At 44.4% G+C, this 16398-nt stretch overlaps 1 protein-coding gene across 2 annotated transcripts in view; it reads left to right on the top strand.

Moving 5' to 3' along the window:
* SORCS2 (sortilin related VPS10 domain containing receptor 2) overlaps nt 1–16398 on the top strand; it is a 1538136-nt gene that overhangs the window by 1456131 nt on the left and 65607 nt on the right. For both annotated transcript variants that reach the window (XM_030191157.1, XM_030191158.1), the window contains one exon: nt 12227–12355. In XM_030191157.1, the coding sequence (XP_030047017.1) occupies nt 12227–12355 (129 nt within the window). The remainder of the gene's footprint in view (nt 1–12226; nt 12356–16398) is intronic.

Below are 16398 nucleotides of genomic sequence, written 5' to 3'. Positions count from 1 at the left end.
TTGGGGTGGCCAGCACCCGCAGAACTGGTGCCTATGTTTAGGGTTAGGGCCACATATGCTTTACTTTTACACTTATATGCCACATATACCTCACAAGTTCCATGTGGCTTACACACAGCATCAAAATAACATAAGACAGAAGTAATATAACATCAAGATAATCATAAAAATAAAATATAACCCACTCTACATCCATAAACTTCAATGACCAATCAAATTTGCTTACCAGAAATTTCCTAAATAAATAGATCTTCAGCATTTCACGAAACAAATTAAAATTGTGCTGGATCTGTATTTCAACCAGTAAAGAATTCCACCATTTAGTTGCCTGATATGAAAAACACAACGAATATGTGTATAAAAAATCTTGTTACATGAAGGATAATGTAACCTTAAAAAATCTCTAGTTGCAACAGAAGCATTGTGTACTGGTAAATTAATCATGCCCTGCATATAATTAGGCGACATCCCGCAAACTATTCGGTAAATAAGCACACAAAGTTTAAAAATAGAGTGTGCTTCTGCCAGCATTCAATGCAGCTCTAACATGATTGGCATAACTCACTCGTATTTAGACATTCCATAGATCAATTGTGCTGCCATATTTTCGGCTGATGCAACTTATGCAATAGTTATTTTACAACCAACATGCATAATATTACAATAATCTATACAGTAGATCAGTGGTGTGCTGGTAAATTTTTAGCAACAGGCTCTCTCCCCGGTCCACCTCAGCAACCCCCCCCCCGTCCACCTCTGCGCCCCCCCAAAATTGCAGAGCTGGCTATAGCGGGGGAGGGGGGCAATGCATTACTCTCTCCAGGAAAAAAAATTAAATGATCCCAGGTTCCAATCTAATTCATGTTTAATGTGGGATAAAATGCCATAAATAAGTAAATAAATATAAACTTTTAATGTTGAGCACCTGATTCTCAAAGTGAACATATTCCAAACACTATAATGAAAATAAAATGATTTTTTTTCTACCATTGTTGTCTGGTGACTGTTTTTCTGATCATGCTGGCACAGTATCCGATTCTGCTGCTATCTGTCCTCTTAACTCTGTTTCCAGGGCTTCCTTTACATTTATTTCTTTCCTCCTTTCTTCTTCATTTCTGGTTCTCAGCTTCTGCCTATTTTCTTCATCCATGTGCAGTTTTTCTCCTCTCTTCCTTTTCCCTCATCTCATCTCCTTCCTCACTCTTCTCTGCCCTCCATCCATGTCCAGCATTTCTTCTCTCTCCCCTCCTCTCCCCTGCTCTGCATGCACCCATGTCCAGCAGTGACCCTCCTCTCCCCTGCCCTGCATGCACCCATACCCAGCGACCCTCCTCTGCCCTGCCCTGCATGCACTCAGATGTCTAGCAGTGACCCTCCTCTCCCCTGCATGCACCCATGTGCAGCAGTGACCCTCCTCTCCCCTGCATGCACCCATGTGCAGCAGTGACCCTCCTTTCCCCTGCCCTGCATGCACCCATGTCCAGCAGTGTACCCTCCTCTCCCCTGCCCTGCATGCACCCATGTCCAGCAGTGACCCTCCTCTCCCCTGCCCTGCCCTGCATGCACCCAGATGTCTAGCAGTGACCCTCCTCTCCCCTGCATGCACCCATGTCCAGCAGTGACCCTCCTTTCCCCTGCCCTGCATGCACCCATGTCCAGAAGTGTACCCTCCTCTCTCCTGCCCTGCATGCACCCATGTCCAGCAGTGACCCTCCTCTCCCCTGCCCTGCATGCACCCATACCCAGCGACCCTCTTCTGCCCTGCCCTGCATGCACCCATGTCCAGCGACCCCCTCCATCCACCCATGCCCAGCAGCGACTCTCTTTTACCCCCTGCCACCCCCTCCCGAGTTGTTTTGTGAATTCTTCTTCTCCTCCCTCCCTCCCTCCCGATCCGGTCCCTCACCGCCCGCTTGTTTTTTAAATTCTTCGCTTCCAGCGCCGAGTCGCCGACTGTCCTGAGTCCTCCCTTGCCGATTTGCGCTTCAAAATGGCTGCCGAAGTCTCGCGAGGCTGCCTCTGGAAGTCTCGGTGGCCATTTGTAAAGCGCAAATCGGCAAGGGAGGACTCAGGACAGTCAGCGACTCGGCGCTGGAAGCGAAGAATTTGAAAAACAAGCAGGCGGTGAGGCGGATCCGGAGAGAGGGAGGAGGGAGGGCGGAGAGCCAAAGCCAGCTCGCTATTTTCAACAACTGGCTCGCAAGCCGGAAGAAAATTTAACAACTGGCCCATGCGAGCCGGTGCGAGCCGGCTCCAGCACACCACTGCAGTAGATGCAGCATCTACCTTCCTTTTGCCAGTTTCTCCCATCACTGTCAAATTGATGCTAGCTTCACACTTTGAACTGTAATGCAGTCAAAGTGTGTGGTAATGCTGAGCTGGAGACATTTTGACAGCAATGGGCAAACTGGCAGTAGGTAAGCACCTGTCCTGCCTGCCTGCAAACAGCTACAAAAGTTCATGGAAATCTGGGAGGGCTTGGGTTGGATTTTAGGGAGTCTGGGAAGCCTTGTGTTGGAAGAGCAGTGGGAGATTAAAATAAAAGCAGACTTGTGTCATGCTAGTGGGGGGAGATCAGAGTCTGAATGGCCTCTGGTGCAACTACCAAAACAGAAGGTGAGGAGGGTCCCTTATGGCCTGGGTCTGAGCCTGAAGGAGTAGCCCAGGCCCCCAAGGCCCCCTCGTGGCTACACCTATCTTACCTCCCCTCCGCAGGGTCCAGCATCTCTCCATCCCCTCCCAGCCCTGCCTGTAGTTTCCCTGGTGTACAAGAAGTCTTCAGTGCTGCAGCACCAGTGGCAGCCAAGTTACTCACAGGCTGCCATGGCCTGCACCCTGCCTTTCCCTCTGACCCATTCCACCCCTTCTGATTCAACTTCCTGTTTGCAGAAGGGCGGGGTGGGTTAACCCTGAACAAGAGATTTAACCAGCCAGGAGCCATTTCTGGCCAGTTAAATTGTTTTGAACATAAGAACATAAGCATTGCCATACTGGGACAGACTGAAGTTCCATCAAGCCCAGTATTTCCAGCAGTGGCCAATCGAAGTCACAAGTACCTGGCAAGATTCCAGAACAGTAAAACACATTTTATGTTGCTTATCCTAAAAATAAGCAGTGGATTTTCCCAGCTCCACCTTAATAATGGCTTATGGACTTTTCTTTTAGGAAATTACCCAAATCTTTTTTAAACCCTGCTAAGCTAACTGCTTTTACCACATTCTCTGGCAAAGAATTCCAGAGTTTAATAACACATTGAGGGAGTCCAGATTCTCAGGCATTTGGCCAAATTCCAGAAATTGAAAGGGTCCGTATTCTCAGGTGGTCCGGATTTCCGGAGTTCTACTGTGTATGATAGAACCAGCGATTGAACAACCATTGAAATATCTCTGAAGCTTGAATTCTTCGAAAATTCCACAAAATTTTAAGTCTTAGAAACTACATTTCACACTTGATCAAATGTAAAATAACTATCTATGATCACTTCTAGAATCTTCATACTTATATTCACCTTATAAGTCACTGAGTCAATTATAAAAGTATCTGAATAATTGACTTGAAAGGACTACTTACTATCAAATTTTTTATTTTTTTTCTCTATTAAGCTTCAAGTTAAAAGTATTAGCTTATCTTTTTAAAATATCCAAACTTTTTTAATGTCCCCCAAGATCTCTTCAATATCACCATCAAAAGGAATAAAAATAGTCATCAGCATAAATAATAATAAAAAAACAGAAACCACAGTCATCCAATTCCTCCCTAAAAATAACATTAATATATTAAATATTATTAGTGAAATTGGAGAGCCCTGGGGAACACCACAATCAGAAGTCCAAACAGAAGAGAAATGACCTGATACCTTTACCTGATATGACCTACTTCCCAAAAACCTTGAAACCACTAATAACAGTCCCACCAATGTCTGGTGAGTCCAATAAATGCAACATCAGCTCACGATCTACTACAGTGGTTCCCAAACCTAGTCCTGGAGGCACCCAAGTCAGTCAGGTTTTCTGGATATCCACAATGAATATTCATGAGAGAGATTTGTATGCACTGTCTGCTTCCACTTAATGCATATCTTTTTCATTAATTTTCATTGTGGGCATCTTGGAAACCTGACTGGCTGGAGTGCCTCCAGGTCAAGGTTTGGGGACCACTGATCCAATATGTCGAAAGCACTTGATATATCAAATTGAAGAATAATTACCTTCCTACCCAAACTTATCTCCTTCCTAATTTCTGAGATCAGCATGACCAGCACCATTTCAGTGCTGTACCCAGACCTGAATCCTTATTGGGAATCATGTAAGATAGAATGTTCATTCAAAAAAATCTACTAGTGATGAAACCAGGCTGCTACAATAACACTCTACAAAGCTGTCAGTTTGAGCTATCTTTTATTAAAAGGATAATTGCCAGCAATGAAGGAATTCACTTAAGCTGGACTGACGGTCAGTTCTCAATCCTCACTCATAAGCTCATTGCCAAATAGTGGAAAAGGCATGAGTTATATAAGCAGAAAATTTCCTGCATTAGTGGGTTGGCTAAGCATGAAACAGCCAGTAAATCTATACAAAGATCAAGACATATCTTCCCAAAGCAGAACTTGATCTAAGCAAATATACTAACATATCTAGAGGGGCATTTTCGAAAGGGACGTCCACGTTTCGATTTGGACGTCCTTGCAAAACGTCCCGATCCAGGGGCGGGGAAACCCGTATTTTTGAAGCAAGATGGATGTCTATCTTTTGTTTTGAAAATATGGTCAGGGACATCCAAATCCTTAAATTTGGTCATCCTTAGAAATGGACGTCCCTAGACATGGTCATTTCTGATTTTCAGGGATATTCGAAACCAAGGACGTCCATCTCAGAAACGACCAAATGCAAGCCATTTGGTCATGGGAGGAGCCAGCATTTGTAGTGCACTGGTCCCCCTGACATGCCAGGACACCAACCAGGCACCCTAGGGGGCACTGCAGTGGACTTCATAAATTGCTCCCAGGTACTTAGCTCCCTTACCTTGTTTGCTGAGCCCCCCCAAAACCCACTACCCCCAACTGTACACTACTACCATAGCCCTTATGGGTGAAGGGGGGCACTTATATATGGGTACAGAGGGTTTCTGGTGGGTTTTGGAGGGCTCCCTGTTTCCCCCACAAACATAACAGGTAGGGGCGGATGGGCCTGGGTCTGCCTTTCTGAAGTGCACTCACCCACTAAAACTGCTCCAGGGACCTGCATACTGCTGTCATGGACCTGAGTATAACATCTGAGGCTGGCATAGAGGCTGGCACGAAATATTTTTAAAGATGTTTTTCGAGGGTGGAAGGGGGTTAGTGACCACTGGGGGAGTAACAAAAGGACATCCCCGATTCTCTCTGGTGGTCATCTGGTCAGTTCGGGCACCTTTTTATGCCTTAGTCATAAGAAAAACAGGTCCAGGTGAAAACGTCCAAGTGTTCGTCAGGGACGTCCTTCTTTTTTGATTATGGGTCAAGGACGTCCAAGTGTTAGGCATGCCCAAGTCCCGCTTTCGCTACGCCTCCGACACGCTCCCTTGAACTTTGGCCGTCCCTGCGACGGAGTGCAGTTGGGGACGTCCAAAATTGGCTTTTGATTATACCGATTTGGACGACCCTGGGAGAAGGACGTCTATCTTCCGATTTATGTTGAAAGATGGGCGTCCTTCTTTTTCAAAAATGAGCCCAGAAGTATACCTGTGTAACACAAAAGAAAAGGCTTGTTACATAAAGGTCCTTTTACTAAGGCGTGCTAATGGATTTAGTGCATACTAACGAATTAGTGTGCGTTAAGTGCCATGCAGTCCATAGATATACAGTGGGCTGTGCAGTATTTAGCACGTGCTAATTGCTAGCACACACTAAGGGCCCTGTTTACTAAGCCATGTTATAGGCGTGTTAGTGTTTTTAATGCACGTTAACCATGTACGCTCCTACAATATCCCTATAGGCACCTACACAGCACGCACGCTAACTGTAGGCACGTTAAAAACGCTAACGCGTCTTAGTAAACAGGGCCCTAAATCCATTAGCGCACCTTAGTAAAAGGACCCCATAGTATTACTCAACTACATTTAACAATAGCCTAACATTTATAACCAGCTTACTTAAGATAAATATAGGCCATTGTTTATTTTTCTGGAAGAAGACATCTAAATTAAACACAGGTTACTTTTGGACCCTCCTTACTTCTCTTATCAAAGGAGACTCTCTTTGTCAATGTAGATAAAGAAGCACAGTGGTATTCTATTTGCACATACTGGCCTTCTTTTCACAGTACAAGATGGAATCTGCTAAGGTGGCATTTGTCAGTTTCTTAGACAATTCCTACTTTTCCAGTTCCATACTACCTAAACAAATAGGCCCACTGAATATCTGGCGTTAAGATAAGCAGATGAATCATCTACGTTGTGTGGTGGCCCCCCACCATTTTTATGCAAGACATTTTAGGCTCGATGGGAGAATGTTGCATGCCTATGAAAGAGAGTTTATACACATCACAAAAGTACATTTAAGCCAAGTTTGCGTTGGTTCTATACTGTGACTGGCAGAAGCAGAGTGAAAAGGCCGACTTAAGAAGCTGAGCTCTGTTTTTGTTTACATAAAAGTTACAGTGGGGGAAATAAGTATTTGATCCCTTGCTGATTTTGTAAGTTTGCCCACTGACAAAGACATGAGCAGCCCATAATTGAAGGGTAGGTTATTGGTAACAGTGAGAGATAGCACATCACAAATTAAATCCGGAAAATCACATTGTGGAAAGTATATGATTTATTTGCATTCTGCAGAGGGAAATAAGTATTTGATCCCCACCAACCAGTAAGAGATCTGGCCCCTACAGACCAGGTAGATGCTCCAAATCAACTCGTTACCTGCATGACAGACAGCTGTCGGCAATGGTCACCTGTATGAAAGACACCTGTCCACAGACTCAGTGAATCAGTCAGACTCTAACCTCTACAAAATGGCCAAGAGCAAGGAGCTGTCTAAGGATGTCAGGGACAAGATCATACACCTGCACAAGGCTGGATGGGCTACAAAACCATCAGTAAGACGCTGGGCGAGAAGGAGACAACTGTTGGTGCCATAGTAAGAAAATGGAAGAAGTACAAATGACTGTCAATCGACAAAGATCTGGGCTCCACGCAAAATCTCACCTCGTGGGTATCCTTGATCATGAGGAAGGTTAGAAATCAGCCTACAACTACAAGGGGGGAACTTGTCAATGATCTCAAGGCAGCTGGGACCACGTCACCACGAAAACCATTGGTAACACATTACGACATAACGGATTGCAATCCTGCAGTGCCCGCAAGGTCCCCCTGCTCCGGAAGGCACATGTGACGGCCCGTCTGAAGTTTGCCAGTGAACACCTGGATGATGCCGAGAGTGATTGGAGAAGGTTCTGGGGTCAGATGAGACAAAATTGAGCTCTTTGGCATGAACTCAACTCGCCGTGTTTGGAGGAAGAGAAATGCTGCCTATGACCCAAAGAACACCGTCCCCACTGTCAAGCATGGAGGTGGAATGTTATGTTTTGGGGGTGTTTCTCTGCTAAGGGCACAGGACTACTTCACCGCATCAATGGGAAGAATGGATGGGCCATGTACCGTAAAATTCTAGTGACAACCTCCTTCCCTCCGCCAGGGCCTTAAAATGGGTCTTGGCTGGGTCTTCCAGCACGACATGACCCAAACATACAGCCAAGGCAACAAAGGAGTGGCTCAGGAAGAAGCACATTAGGGTCATGGAGTGGCCTAGCCGTCACCAGACCTTAATCCCATTGAAAACTTATGGAGGAGCTGAAGCTGCGAGTTGCCAAGCGACAGCCCAGAACTCTTAATGATTTAGAGATGATCTGCAAAGAGGAGTGGACCAAATTCCTCCTGACATGTGTGCAAACCTCATCATCAACTACAGAAGACGTCTGACCGCTGTGCTTGCCAACAAGGGTTTTGCCACCAAGTATTAGGTCTTGTTTGCCAGAGGGATTAAATACTTATTTCCCTCTGCAGAATGCAAATAAATTCATATACTTTCCACAATGTGATTTTCCGGATTTAATTTGTGATGTGCTATCTCTCACTGTTACCAATAACCTACCCTTCAATTATGGGCTGCTCATGTCTTTGTCAGTGGGCTGGCTCTTTAGCTTTTTCAGATATTGTTCCCATTTGGCTTGAGATTTTCACTAAGCAATTCTAGAGAGCATGGTAAATAGTTTACATTTTGACCCAGGATGCTAATTTTAGGAAATCTGTGATTTCACACAGGGAGGAATTTTGACAGGTACAATAAAGCTCATAAGCAAGATCTGTCCATTTTTGAGAAACAGCAAAAGCTGTCCTTTGTGGTAATAATTTCTTACACTCACAGCCCCCAGCTTCCTGTAGCAGATCAGGGTAGATTCTGCAGCAACAGTTTAAAAAATTTCTGCAGCAGATTTACTGAAACTCTGTAGTACATTTGTATATAATTTAATTTTTTGCTTATTAAACAATATAATTTTTGACTTAATGAAAACAAATTGGTTTTCCCACCTTGCTTATTATCTGAATATTTGATCTTCTCATCTATACTGTACAAGTTCATACCATTGAGTTATGTCCATCTACCAGCGGATGGAGACAGAAAAACTAAGGGCCCCTTTTACCAAGTTGTGTCAAAAGGGGGCCTGCGCTGACGTCGATGCGTGTTTTTGATGCACGCTGAAGCCCTCTTTTACTGCAGCGGGTAAAAGGGAAGCCTTTCTTTTTTTAAAGAAATGGCCATGTGGCCCATTGAGGTGGTGGTAACCGGGCAGTGATTATCTCCAGGTACACTCCGGCACTACAAAAACAAATATATTTTTGTAGCGCCGGATATGACGGCGCGCTGGGGGTCAGAACTACCGGTGGGCTGCTGTGGTAGCCCGGCGATAGTTCCTTTTTAGTGAGCAGTAAACCTGTGTTGAGCTTACCGCTGCTTTGTAAAAGGGGCCCTAAAGTAGTTCCTTGTGAGTTGTCCGTTAAGGGTGACGATGTGGAGGAACTGAAAGAAATCTTGATGAATCTGGAAGATGTACTGAGCCAAACTGACGAATCAAAGAGTAATAAATCACCTGGACTGGATAGCATGAATCCAAATGTATTGAAAGAACTCAAATATCAAATTGCAGATCTGCTGTTAGTGATCTGTAACCTGTTGTTAAAATCGTCCATAGTACTTGAAGATTAGAAGGTGGCCAATGTAACACCTATTTTTAAAAAAGGATCCAGGAGTAATCTGTGAAATTACAGACCAGTAAGCCTGACATCAGTACCAAGCAAAACAGTAGAACTATAAAGAATAAAATCACTGAATACATAGACAAACATGGTTTAATGGGACAGAATCAACATGGATTCAGCCAAAGGAAGTCTTGCCTCACCAATTTGCTTCATTTCTATGAATGCGTGAATAAACATTGGGATAAAGATGAGCTGGTCAATGTACTGCATCTAGATATTGGGGTATTGTGTCCAGGTCTGGAGGCCGTATCTTGCTAAGGATGTAAAAAGACTTGAAACAGATCAGACAAAAGCAACAAAAATGGTATGGAGTTTACGGAGCAAGACATATAAGGAGAGACTTGCTGACCTGAACATATATACCCTGGAGGAAAGGTGAAACCAAGGTGATATTATACAGACATTCAGATATTTGATAGGTATAAATTTGCAGACAAACCTTTTCCAGAGACGGGAACAGAGAGGTGGACATGAATTGAGATTGAAAGGGGGCCGACTCAGGAATAATGTCAGGAAGTATTTCTTCACTGAGAGGGTGGTAGGTATCTAAAATGCCCTCCCTTGGAAGTGGTGCAGATGAAAACAGTAACGGAATTCAAAAATGCATGTCATAAACACAAAAGAATCCTGATTAGAAGGAATGGATCCAAAGAGTTTTAGCGGAGATTAGGTAGCAACACCTCTAATTGGGAAGCAAAGCCAGTGCTGGGAAAGACTTCTAAGGTCTCTGCCCTGAAAATGGCAAGGACAAATCAAGATCAGGTATACATATGAAGTAACACATCATAAACTCATTACATATCTTGATGAGCAGACTGGATGGACTGTACAGGTCTTTATATGCCGTGATCTATTATGTTATGTTATGTTACTATGTTAGATTTTCAGAAAACATTTAACAAGCCCCTCATGAGAGACCCCTGAGAAAGTTAGAGTCATAAAATAGGAGGCAATGTTCTGTTGTGGATTAGGAATTGGTTGATGGATAGATAACAGCAGGTAGAGTTAAATGGCCAGTTCTCTTAGTGGAGGAGGGTGAATAGTGGAGTGCCCCAAGGATCTGTACTGGGACCAGTGCTTTTTAACATATTTATTAATGAAATGGGAACAATGAGTGAGGTGATTATGTTTGCAGACAACACAAAACTATTCACAGTTGTCAAAACACATGCAGACTGTGAAGAATTGCAGGAAGACCTTAGGAAACGTGAAGACTGACCATCCAAATGGCAGATGAAATTTAATGTGGACAAATGCAAAGTGATGAACATTGGAAAGAATAATCTGAGTCATAGTTACCTGATGCTAGAGTAGAAAGGTTTTTTATGACAGATGATTGAAAGTGAGCTTTCTACTATTTTCAACTGTGGCTGGTTTGTTTAATGCTCTTGATCTTCTGAGGCCTTTTTTTTCCACAATTTTTTGTGAAACAGCATTGGGTTCTATCCTTAAAGTAGAAGAGAGGTGATTTTGTCACTTTTTAAAAAAGCAATTCATCAAGTTTAATAAATGAAATCAAACTCATTTCTCCTTATTCTTACAAGGTATTTCTTTCTTATACCTTCTGGACGCTGCCTGGTATGAAGGTGGCAAACCTCATGCGTCACCTAGATAGGATTTTAGATAGTGCAGGGGAGGAGCCGGCTGTCTTGGTACATGTGGGTATGAATCACATAGGAAAACCTATACTGTGAGGATCAGGTAGCACCTATGGGAGGGGGTCTGGATGCTGCTGGAGGGGGTTTGGGGGATCTCAATGCTCCCAGGGTGGGTCAGGGGGTTGGGGTCTGGATGCTGCTGGGGATGCTGAGGGAAACCACTTCTACAGGTCATGTAGCATCGGTCCATGGTTTTGCAGCCCGATAATCCCAGATGGTAAAATAACCCCCAGCTTTTTGCTGGGATTATTGTACCGTGCTTTTTGTCCCTAACACGACTTGCCATGGATCACTGCAAGTACATTAGGGTATTTGCATAGTAATGAGATGCAAAACATGCATTTGCATATTTTGCATTTCATTACCCACTAATGCATGGCAACTTCAATAGTGCCGAAATATGTTTTTAAAAGTGGCATTAGAGCTGTTTAAGTTGCTTTAACATGGCTTAAAGCCCTAATGCCGCTTGATGAATTCCCCCCTAAATATCTCAGAATTTTCTACCTACCTCCATAGTAGAACTTGACCTATGTATTTCTCCAGCCTTATTCATCCCTTTGCTTCAGCCATGATTACTAAGTATGCAGTTTTTCATGGCAGTCCATTCCATTAAGAAAATAGCCTAATAGATATTTTAATATTTCAGGGTGAGAGGCTTGTCTGTCACAGTATATGCTTGCATGCTTGCTGCCAGTCATGTTAAGAAGCTACAATAACAGTGAGAATGAAGTATTTGTATAGCAGTAAATGCTCTGATTTATTACACTTCTTTTTCCTATTCTGTATCTATGAGAAACAAGCTTCATAAATCAGGTCCAAAATGCTCAATGATATGATATGAAGTTGACTGCTGTATTTTTTGACAAGATGAGTAAAATATGATATGATGAACCATCATTGTGAAATATTACATTGTAAAAGTGTATGGATCAGCATTATCTCTGACTGAAGCAATTGTTTGATAGTACAGGAACTCTAACTTTGAATAGTGAGCAACTATGTTGTGGTGGATGACACAGGAAGTATTGTGGATGGAGTGTATATGTTTGTTGTGCATATGATTAACAATTTTCTCCTCTAATTGATCCTGCTGGGTTGCAGTCCTTTAATAAGTAAGTTCTATCCCAGACACCATAACCAGGAAGTCCACGGTCAAAAGAATGTTCCAGATCAAGAGCCGTAAAATATAGAAGTTGTAATGTCCTGCCACATTCCCCCAGATGTAGTAAAAATAATAGTATATATCTCACTGATCTGATGCATTGTTTGTTTTTCAGTGATTATGGGTTTGAGCGTGCAGCACCTCTGAAATCAGAATCCAACATGTGCTTTGCAGATTTTTGGTTTAACCCAGATTCCCCACCTGACGACTGCATGTTGGGACAGGCATACACTAGAAACACAGGGTAAGTGCACAAGGAGATGCACCAGACATTTTCCCCTTAATATCTAATTTTTTGTTCGGGGGGGTTATGGCAGCTTCCTCCTTCTTACTTGGACTTACTGAGCATATTTTATCATGGCCTTCATTCAGAAGTACCCAGAATTTTGCCCATTTTTTTTAACTTCTCACTTTCCAGCTCTCCATAGCTGAGATCACCCTCATGGTAGGGTGACTCATCATAACTCCCACAGAACTCATATGTGTGCACCAGTGGCATAGCTACGTGGGTCCTGAGGGGGCCTGGGCCCCCGTAGATTTGGCCCTGGCCTCCCTGGCAACGATCCCCTTGAATCCCCCTCTCGCCACCAACCCTCCCCCGCCGCCATTGCCGCCCACCCGCCCCCGCCGCCGCATCAGATACCTCATTTACTGCAGCCAAAGAGAGTCTTCTTTAGTTCAGCACCGGAGTAGCGCCTTCGTTCAAAAAAGTTCCTGCTGTGATCAGCTGTTTCTGATGCCTTACGCACATAAGGCGCCAGAAACAGCTGATCACAACAGGAACTTCCTTGAACGAAGGCGCTACTCCGGCGCTGAACTAAAGAAGACTCTCTTCGGCTGCAGCAAACGAGGTACCTGATGCGGGGTTGGGGCGGGCGGGCGGCGACGGTGGTGGGTTGGTGGTGGGAGAGGGGTCCAATGCGGCAGCTGGGGGGGCGACGGCGCGGGTTTGGTGGCAGGAGGGGGGTCCAATGTGGCGGCTGCGGCGGCTGGGGGGGGGGGGCAATGGCAAGGGAGGTGGCTAAACAGTGCCCCCCCACCTCGGGCTCTGGCCCCCCTCCCAGTGATGTCTGGCTATGCCCCTGGTGTGCACCCTTAATGTATCTGGTACTTCCCACTATAATTTAGTAAAAATGAAGCACCGGATTCCATTCATATTCTGTGAGTATATTTCAGAGGGGAGGGGATGACATCTTAAGGACGATAGCAGGTAAAATGTTGTCAGACTACAACATTGTTGGATCGCTGGTTTAATCAAATATTGTTAATGAATGTGACTATGCTGCATCAAAATTTTTAAAACCACTCTTCCATGATTGTGTGACTGCCTTGGTGGTGTTGCAGTGTTTGATCACGACGGAGTGTAACCTGTACAGTGGCAGGTGTGGCTCAGGATGCCTTTTTGGGCAGACTAGATGGGCCATGCGGGTCTTCATCTGCCATCATCTACTATGTTACTATGTCCAGAAAAAGTAATAAACTAGTCCAGTGGTTTTCAACCTGTCCTGGGGGACCATCGGCAAGTCAGGTTTTCAGAATATCTCTAACAAATATTCATATCATAAATTTAACTACTTTATACTATATCAAAATGTATTCATTTCTTATTGAAAACACATAAAACAATCTAAAATTTTCGCATTTCTATCCATTGTACATATATATCATAAAAGTCTATAAGTTCTTGTTAGCAGACTTGTTAGCAGAGCCCTGCCCTCCCTCCCCCCTTCCCTACCCCACCAAGTGTCCTCATACATAGAGCAAATTCAAAAAGTTCAATAACGATTTTCCCTTCCAACTGGTGGATTAGATATAATCTTCTGTTCAAATATCCGTCCACACCAGAGGAGAGTCAGCCACAAACTGTATGAGTTCACACAACCACCTGCTTGTACTTGTGTTTCTGAAGTACACATAATTCCACTGAAATTGCTGCCCTCTGGCAATTAGATATATATTTTTTTTGTCTTGAATTTATTAGCCACTCATGGGTTCAATCCCACGTATATTTGTTTCTAAGAGACCACTTTCAAAGTCAGCTACAAACATTGCTTGGTCATATGTGTCATGTCTGTGGCCGTGACCACCCTCATGCTTACCCTGTTTCTGGGAGTCAGTGGCTGTGCTGGCTTCTACTTGTCTCTGTGTCTGTCTTAGTTTCTCTCTGGCTCTGTGTGCTGAGTGCCTTACTGAACCTCACCTGTGTGGGCTATGCCTCTTCCAAGATGGCTGCCGACTCCTCTATGCCAGTATCCAAGATGGCTCCCGCTGTTCCTTCCTGTGGGCTGACTTCTCTGGGTGTCAAGCCTCTGTTTGGAGGCAAGGAGATTGCTGCAGCTGTGCCTCTGGTGTTGAAAGGCTTTATTAATCACTTAGAGCCTGCAGCCCTGGCCTTTGCATTTCGTCTTAGGGCCCTGGTATGTAGAGTGCTCTGTACACTGCTACATTGTTTGCTCTGTGTGAGTTTCTATGTTTGACTAGCTAGCTTGGGCACAGCTTTGCTTGTTAGCCTGTGTACAGCTTTGCTAGTTCTCTGTGTATGTTCCTAGTGTATGACTTGTTAGCTTGGGCACAGCTTTGCTTGTTAGCCTGTGTACAGCTTTACTAGTTCTCTTGAGTTTGCTCTGTGTATGTTTCTAGTGTATGACTTGTTAGCTTGGGCACAGCTTTGCTTGTTAGCCTGTGTACAGCTTTGCTAGTTCTCTGTGTATGTTCCTAGTGTATGACTTGTTAGCTTGGGCACAGCTTTGCTTGTTAGCCTGTGTACAGCTTTACTAGTTCTCCTGAGATTGCTCTGTGTATGCTCCTAGTGTATGACTTGTTAGCTTGGGCACAGCTTTGCTTTGTCAGCCTGTGTACAGCTTTCCTGTGCTTGCTTAGTGTATGTTTCTTGTGTATGACTGGTTTGCTTGGGCATAGCTTTCCTATTAGCTTGTGTACAGTTTCCTAGTCTTCTTGTGTTTAGCCTGCTGGATTTCCCATGTGTGTTTTCTTTTGCTTCTGGAGCTTCAGCCCTTGTTCCATCTGTTGCCAGCACTCCTTGATACTGAAACTCCAGCCTCAGCCTTGTTCCTTGACTTGACCATTGCTTTAAACCTGCCTACTGCCGGAACCCGGACATTCCCTGCCTGTCTGCCTTGCTTTCACCTTTGTGCCTGGGGGCACTGCTGGATCCTCATTCCTGCTGTTCCTGCTTGCAAGTTCCAGTTCCGGGTTTTCCTGTAAGTCCTGCCGGCTGCCCGAACCTGAGGGCTCAACCCTCGGGGAAAGGTGGCTAAGCGTAGGTGAAGCCTAGGTCCAGTGTGTTCCTGTCCAGCGGGTTCCGGTCCCGTGGGTTCCGCTCCAGTGTGTTCCAGTCCAGCGGGCTCCACTCCAGTGCACATCCGTCCGGTGCGTTCCAGTTCCGTGTATTCCTGTGTGGAACTCCAGTCCAGGGTTCCGGTCCAGTCTTGTCTCGTCTGTACCTTGAAGGTGATCTTGCCTGCCACTGCCGCTCCACGGTAGTGGCCCAAGGACTCACGAACCCAGTGCTCCCGGGGAAGAAGCCTGACAGTTTGCCAAGATCCTCGAGAACGCGACAATATGCTCGTGCCTGACATGATTCCATGTTTCGCTGTAGGTGTCATCAGAAGCCAAAACTAAAACAGATACATACATAAAATGTAAGGTCAGCCTACCCAAAATTTAATTCCACATATCTCCACATTTAATTCTTACTTCAAATAAATGTTTTTCAATCTCTTCACAGCCACATTCAAGGGGGCCTTCCAAGCATATCAACTAATCTGTGTTACATGTCTGAACATGATGCCAACATATGCATTATATTGCTCCATTAAGATGATGGACTAACAGCTACAATTAGCTGAGCATCAGTCAGTTCTTATGTCCTGATATTAACCCATTCAATTTCTCTATTCAAACCTGTGGGGCATACCGTATTCCACAAATAGAGTAACCTCTGCTCTTTCTGCACTAGGATTGTTGAAATATCCCCTCCTCTTCTACATTGAAGCTGAAACAGGTTGGCTGTTTAATAAATCCAATGATGTTCATGATGGAAAAGTGAATTTTGGCCTATTTTATCAGTACATCCTGAGTTTCAAATTACTCTGTGGTTTGCACACACTAGGGGTCATAATCTGGGAGAATTATTATCTGTTAATAGGCAGGTGGTACCTGGGAACAGGGGACCTTGTGGCCATCAAAAATGTAACAACTGTGTTTTTCTATCAATATGTTATTGCTACCCAAAAGACCAAGAACACTAGCAGCTCATCCACTGAA

The sequence above is a fragment of the Microcaecilia unicolor genome, chromosome 2 (genome assembly GCF_901765095.1).
Source record: "Microcaecilia unicolor chromosome 2, aMicUni1.1, whole genome shotgun sequence".
Lineage (NCBI taxonomy): Eukaryota > Metazoa > Chordata > Amphibia > Gymnophiona > Siphonopidae > Microcaecilia > Microcaecilia unicolor.
This window is presented reverse-complemented; position numbering and strand designations above follow the sequence as displayed.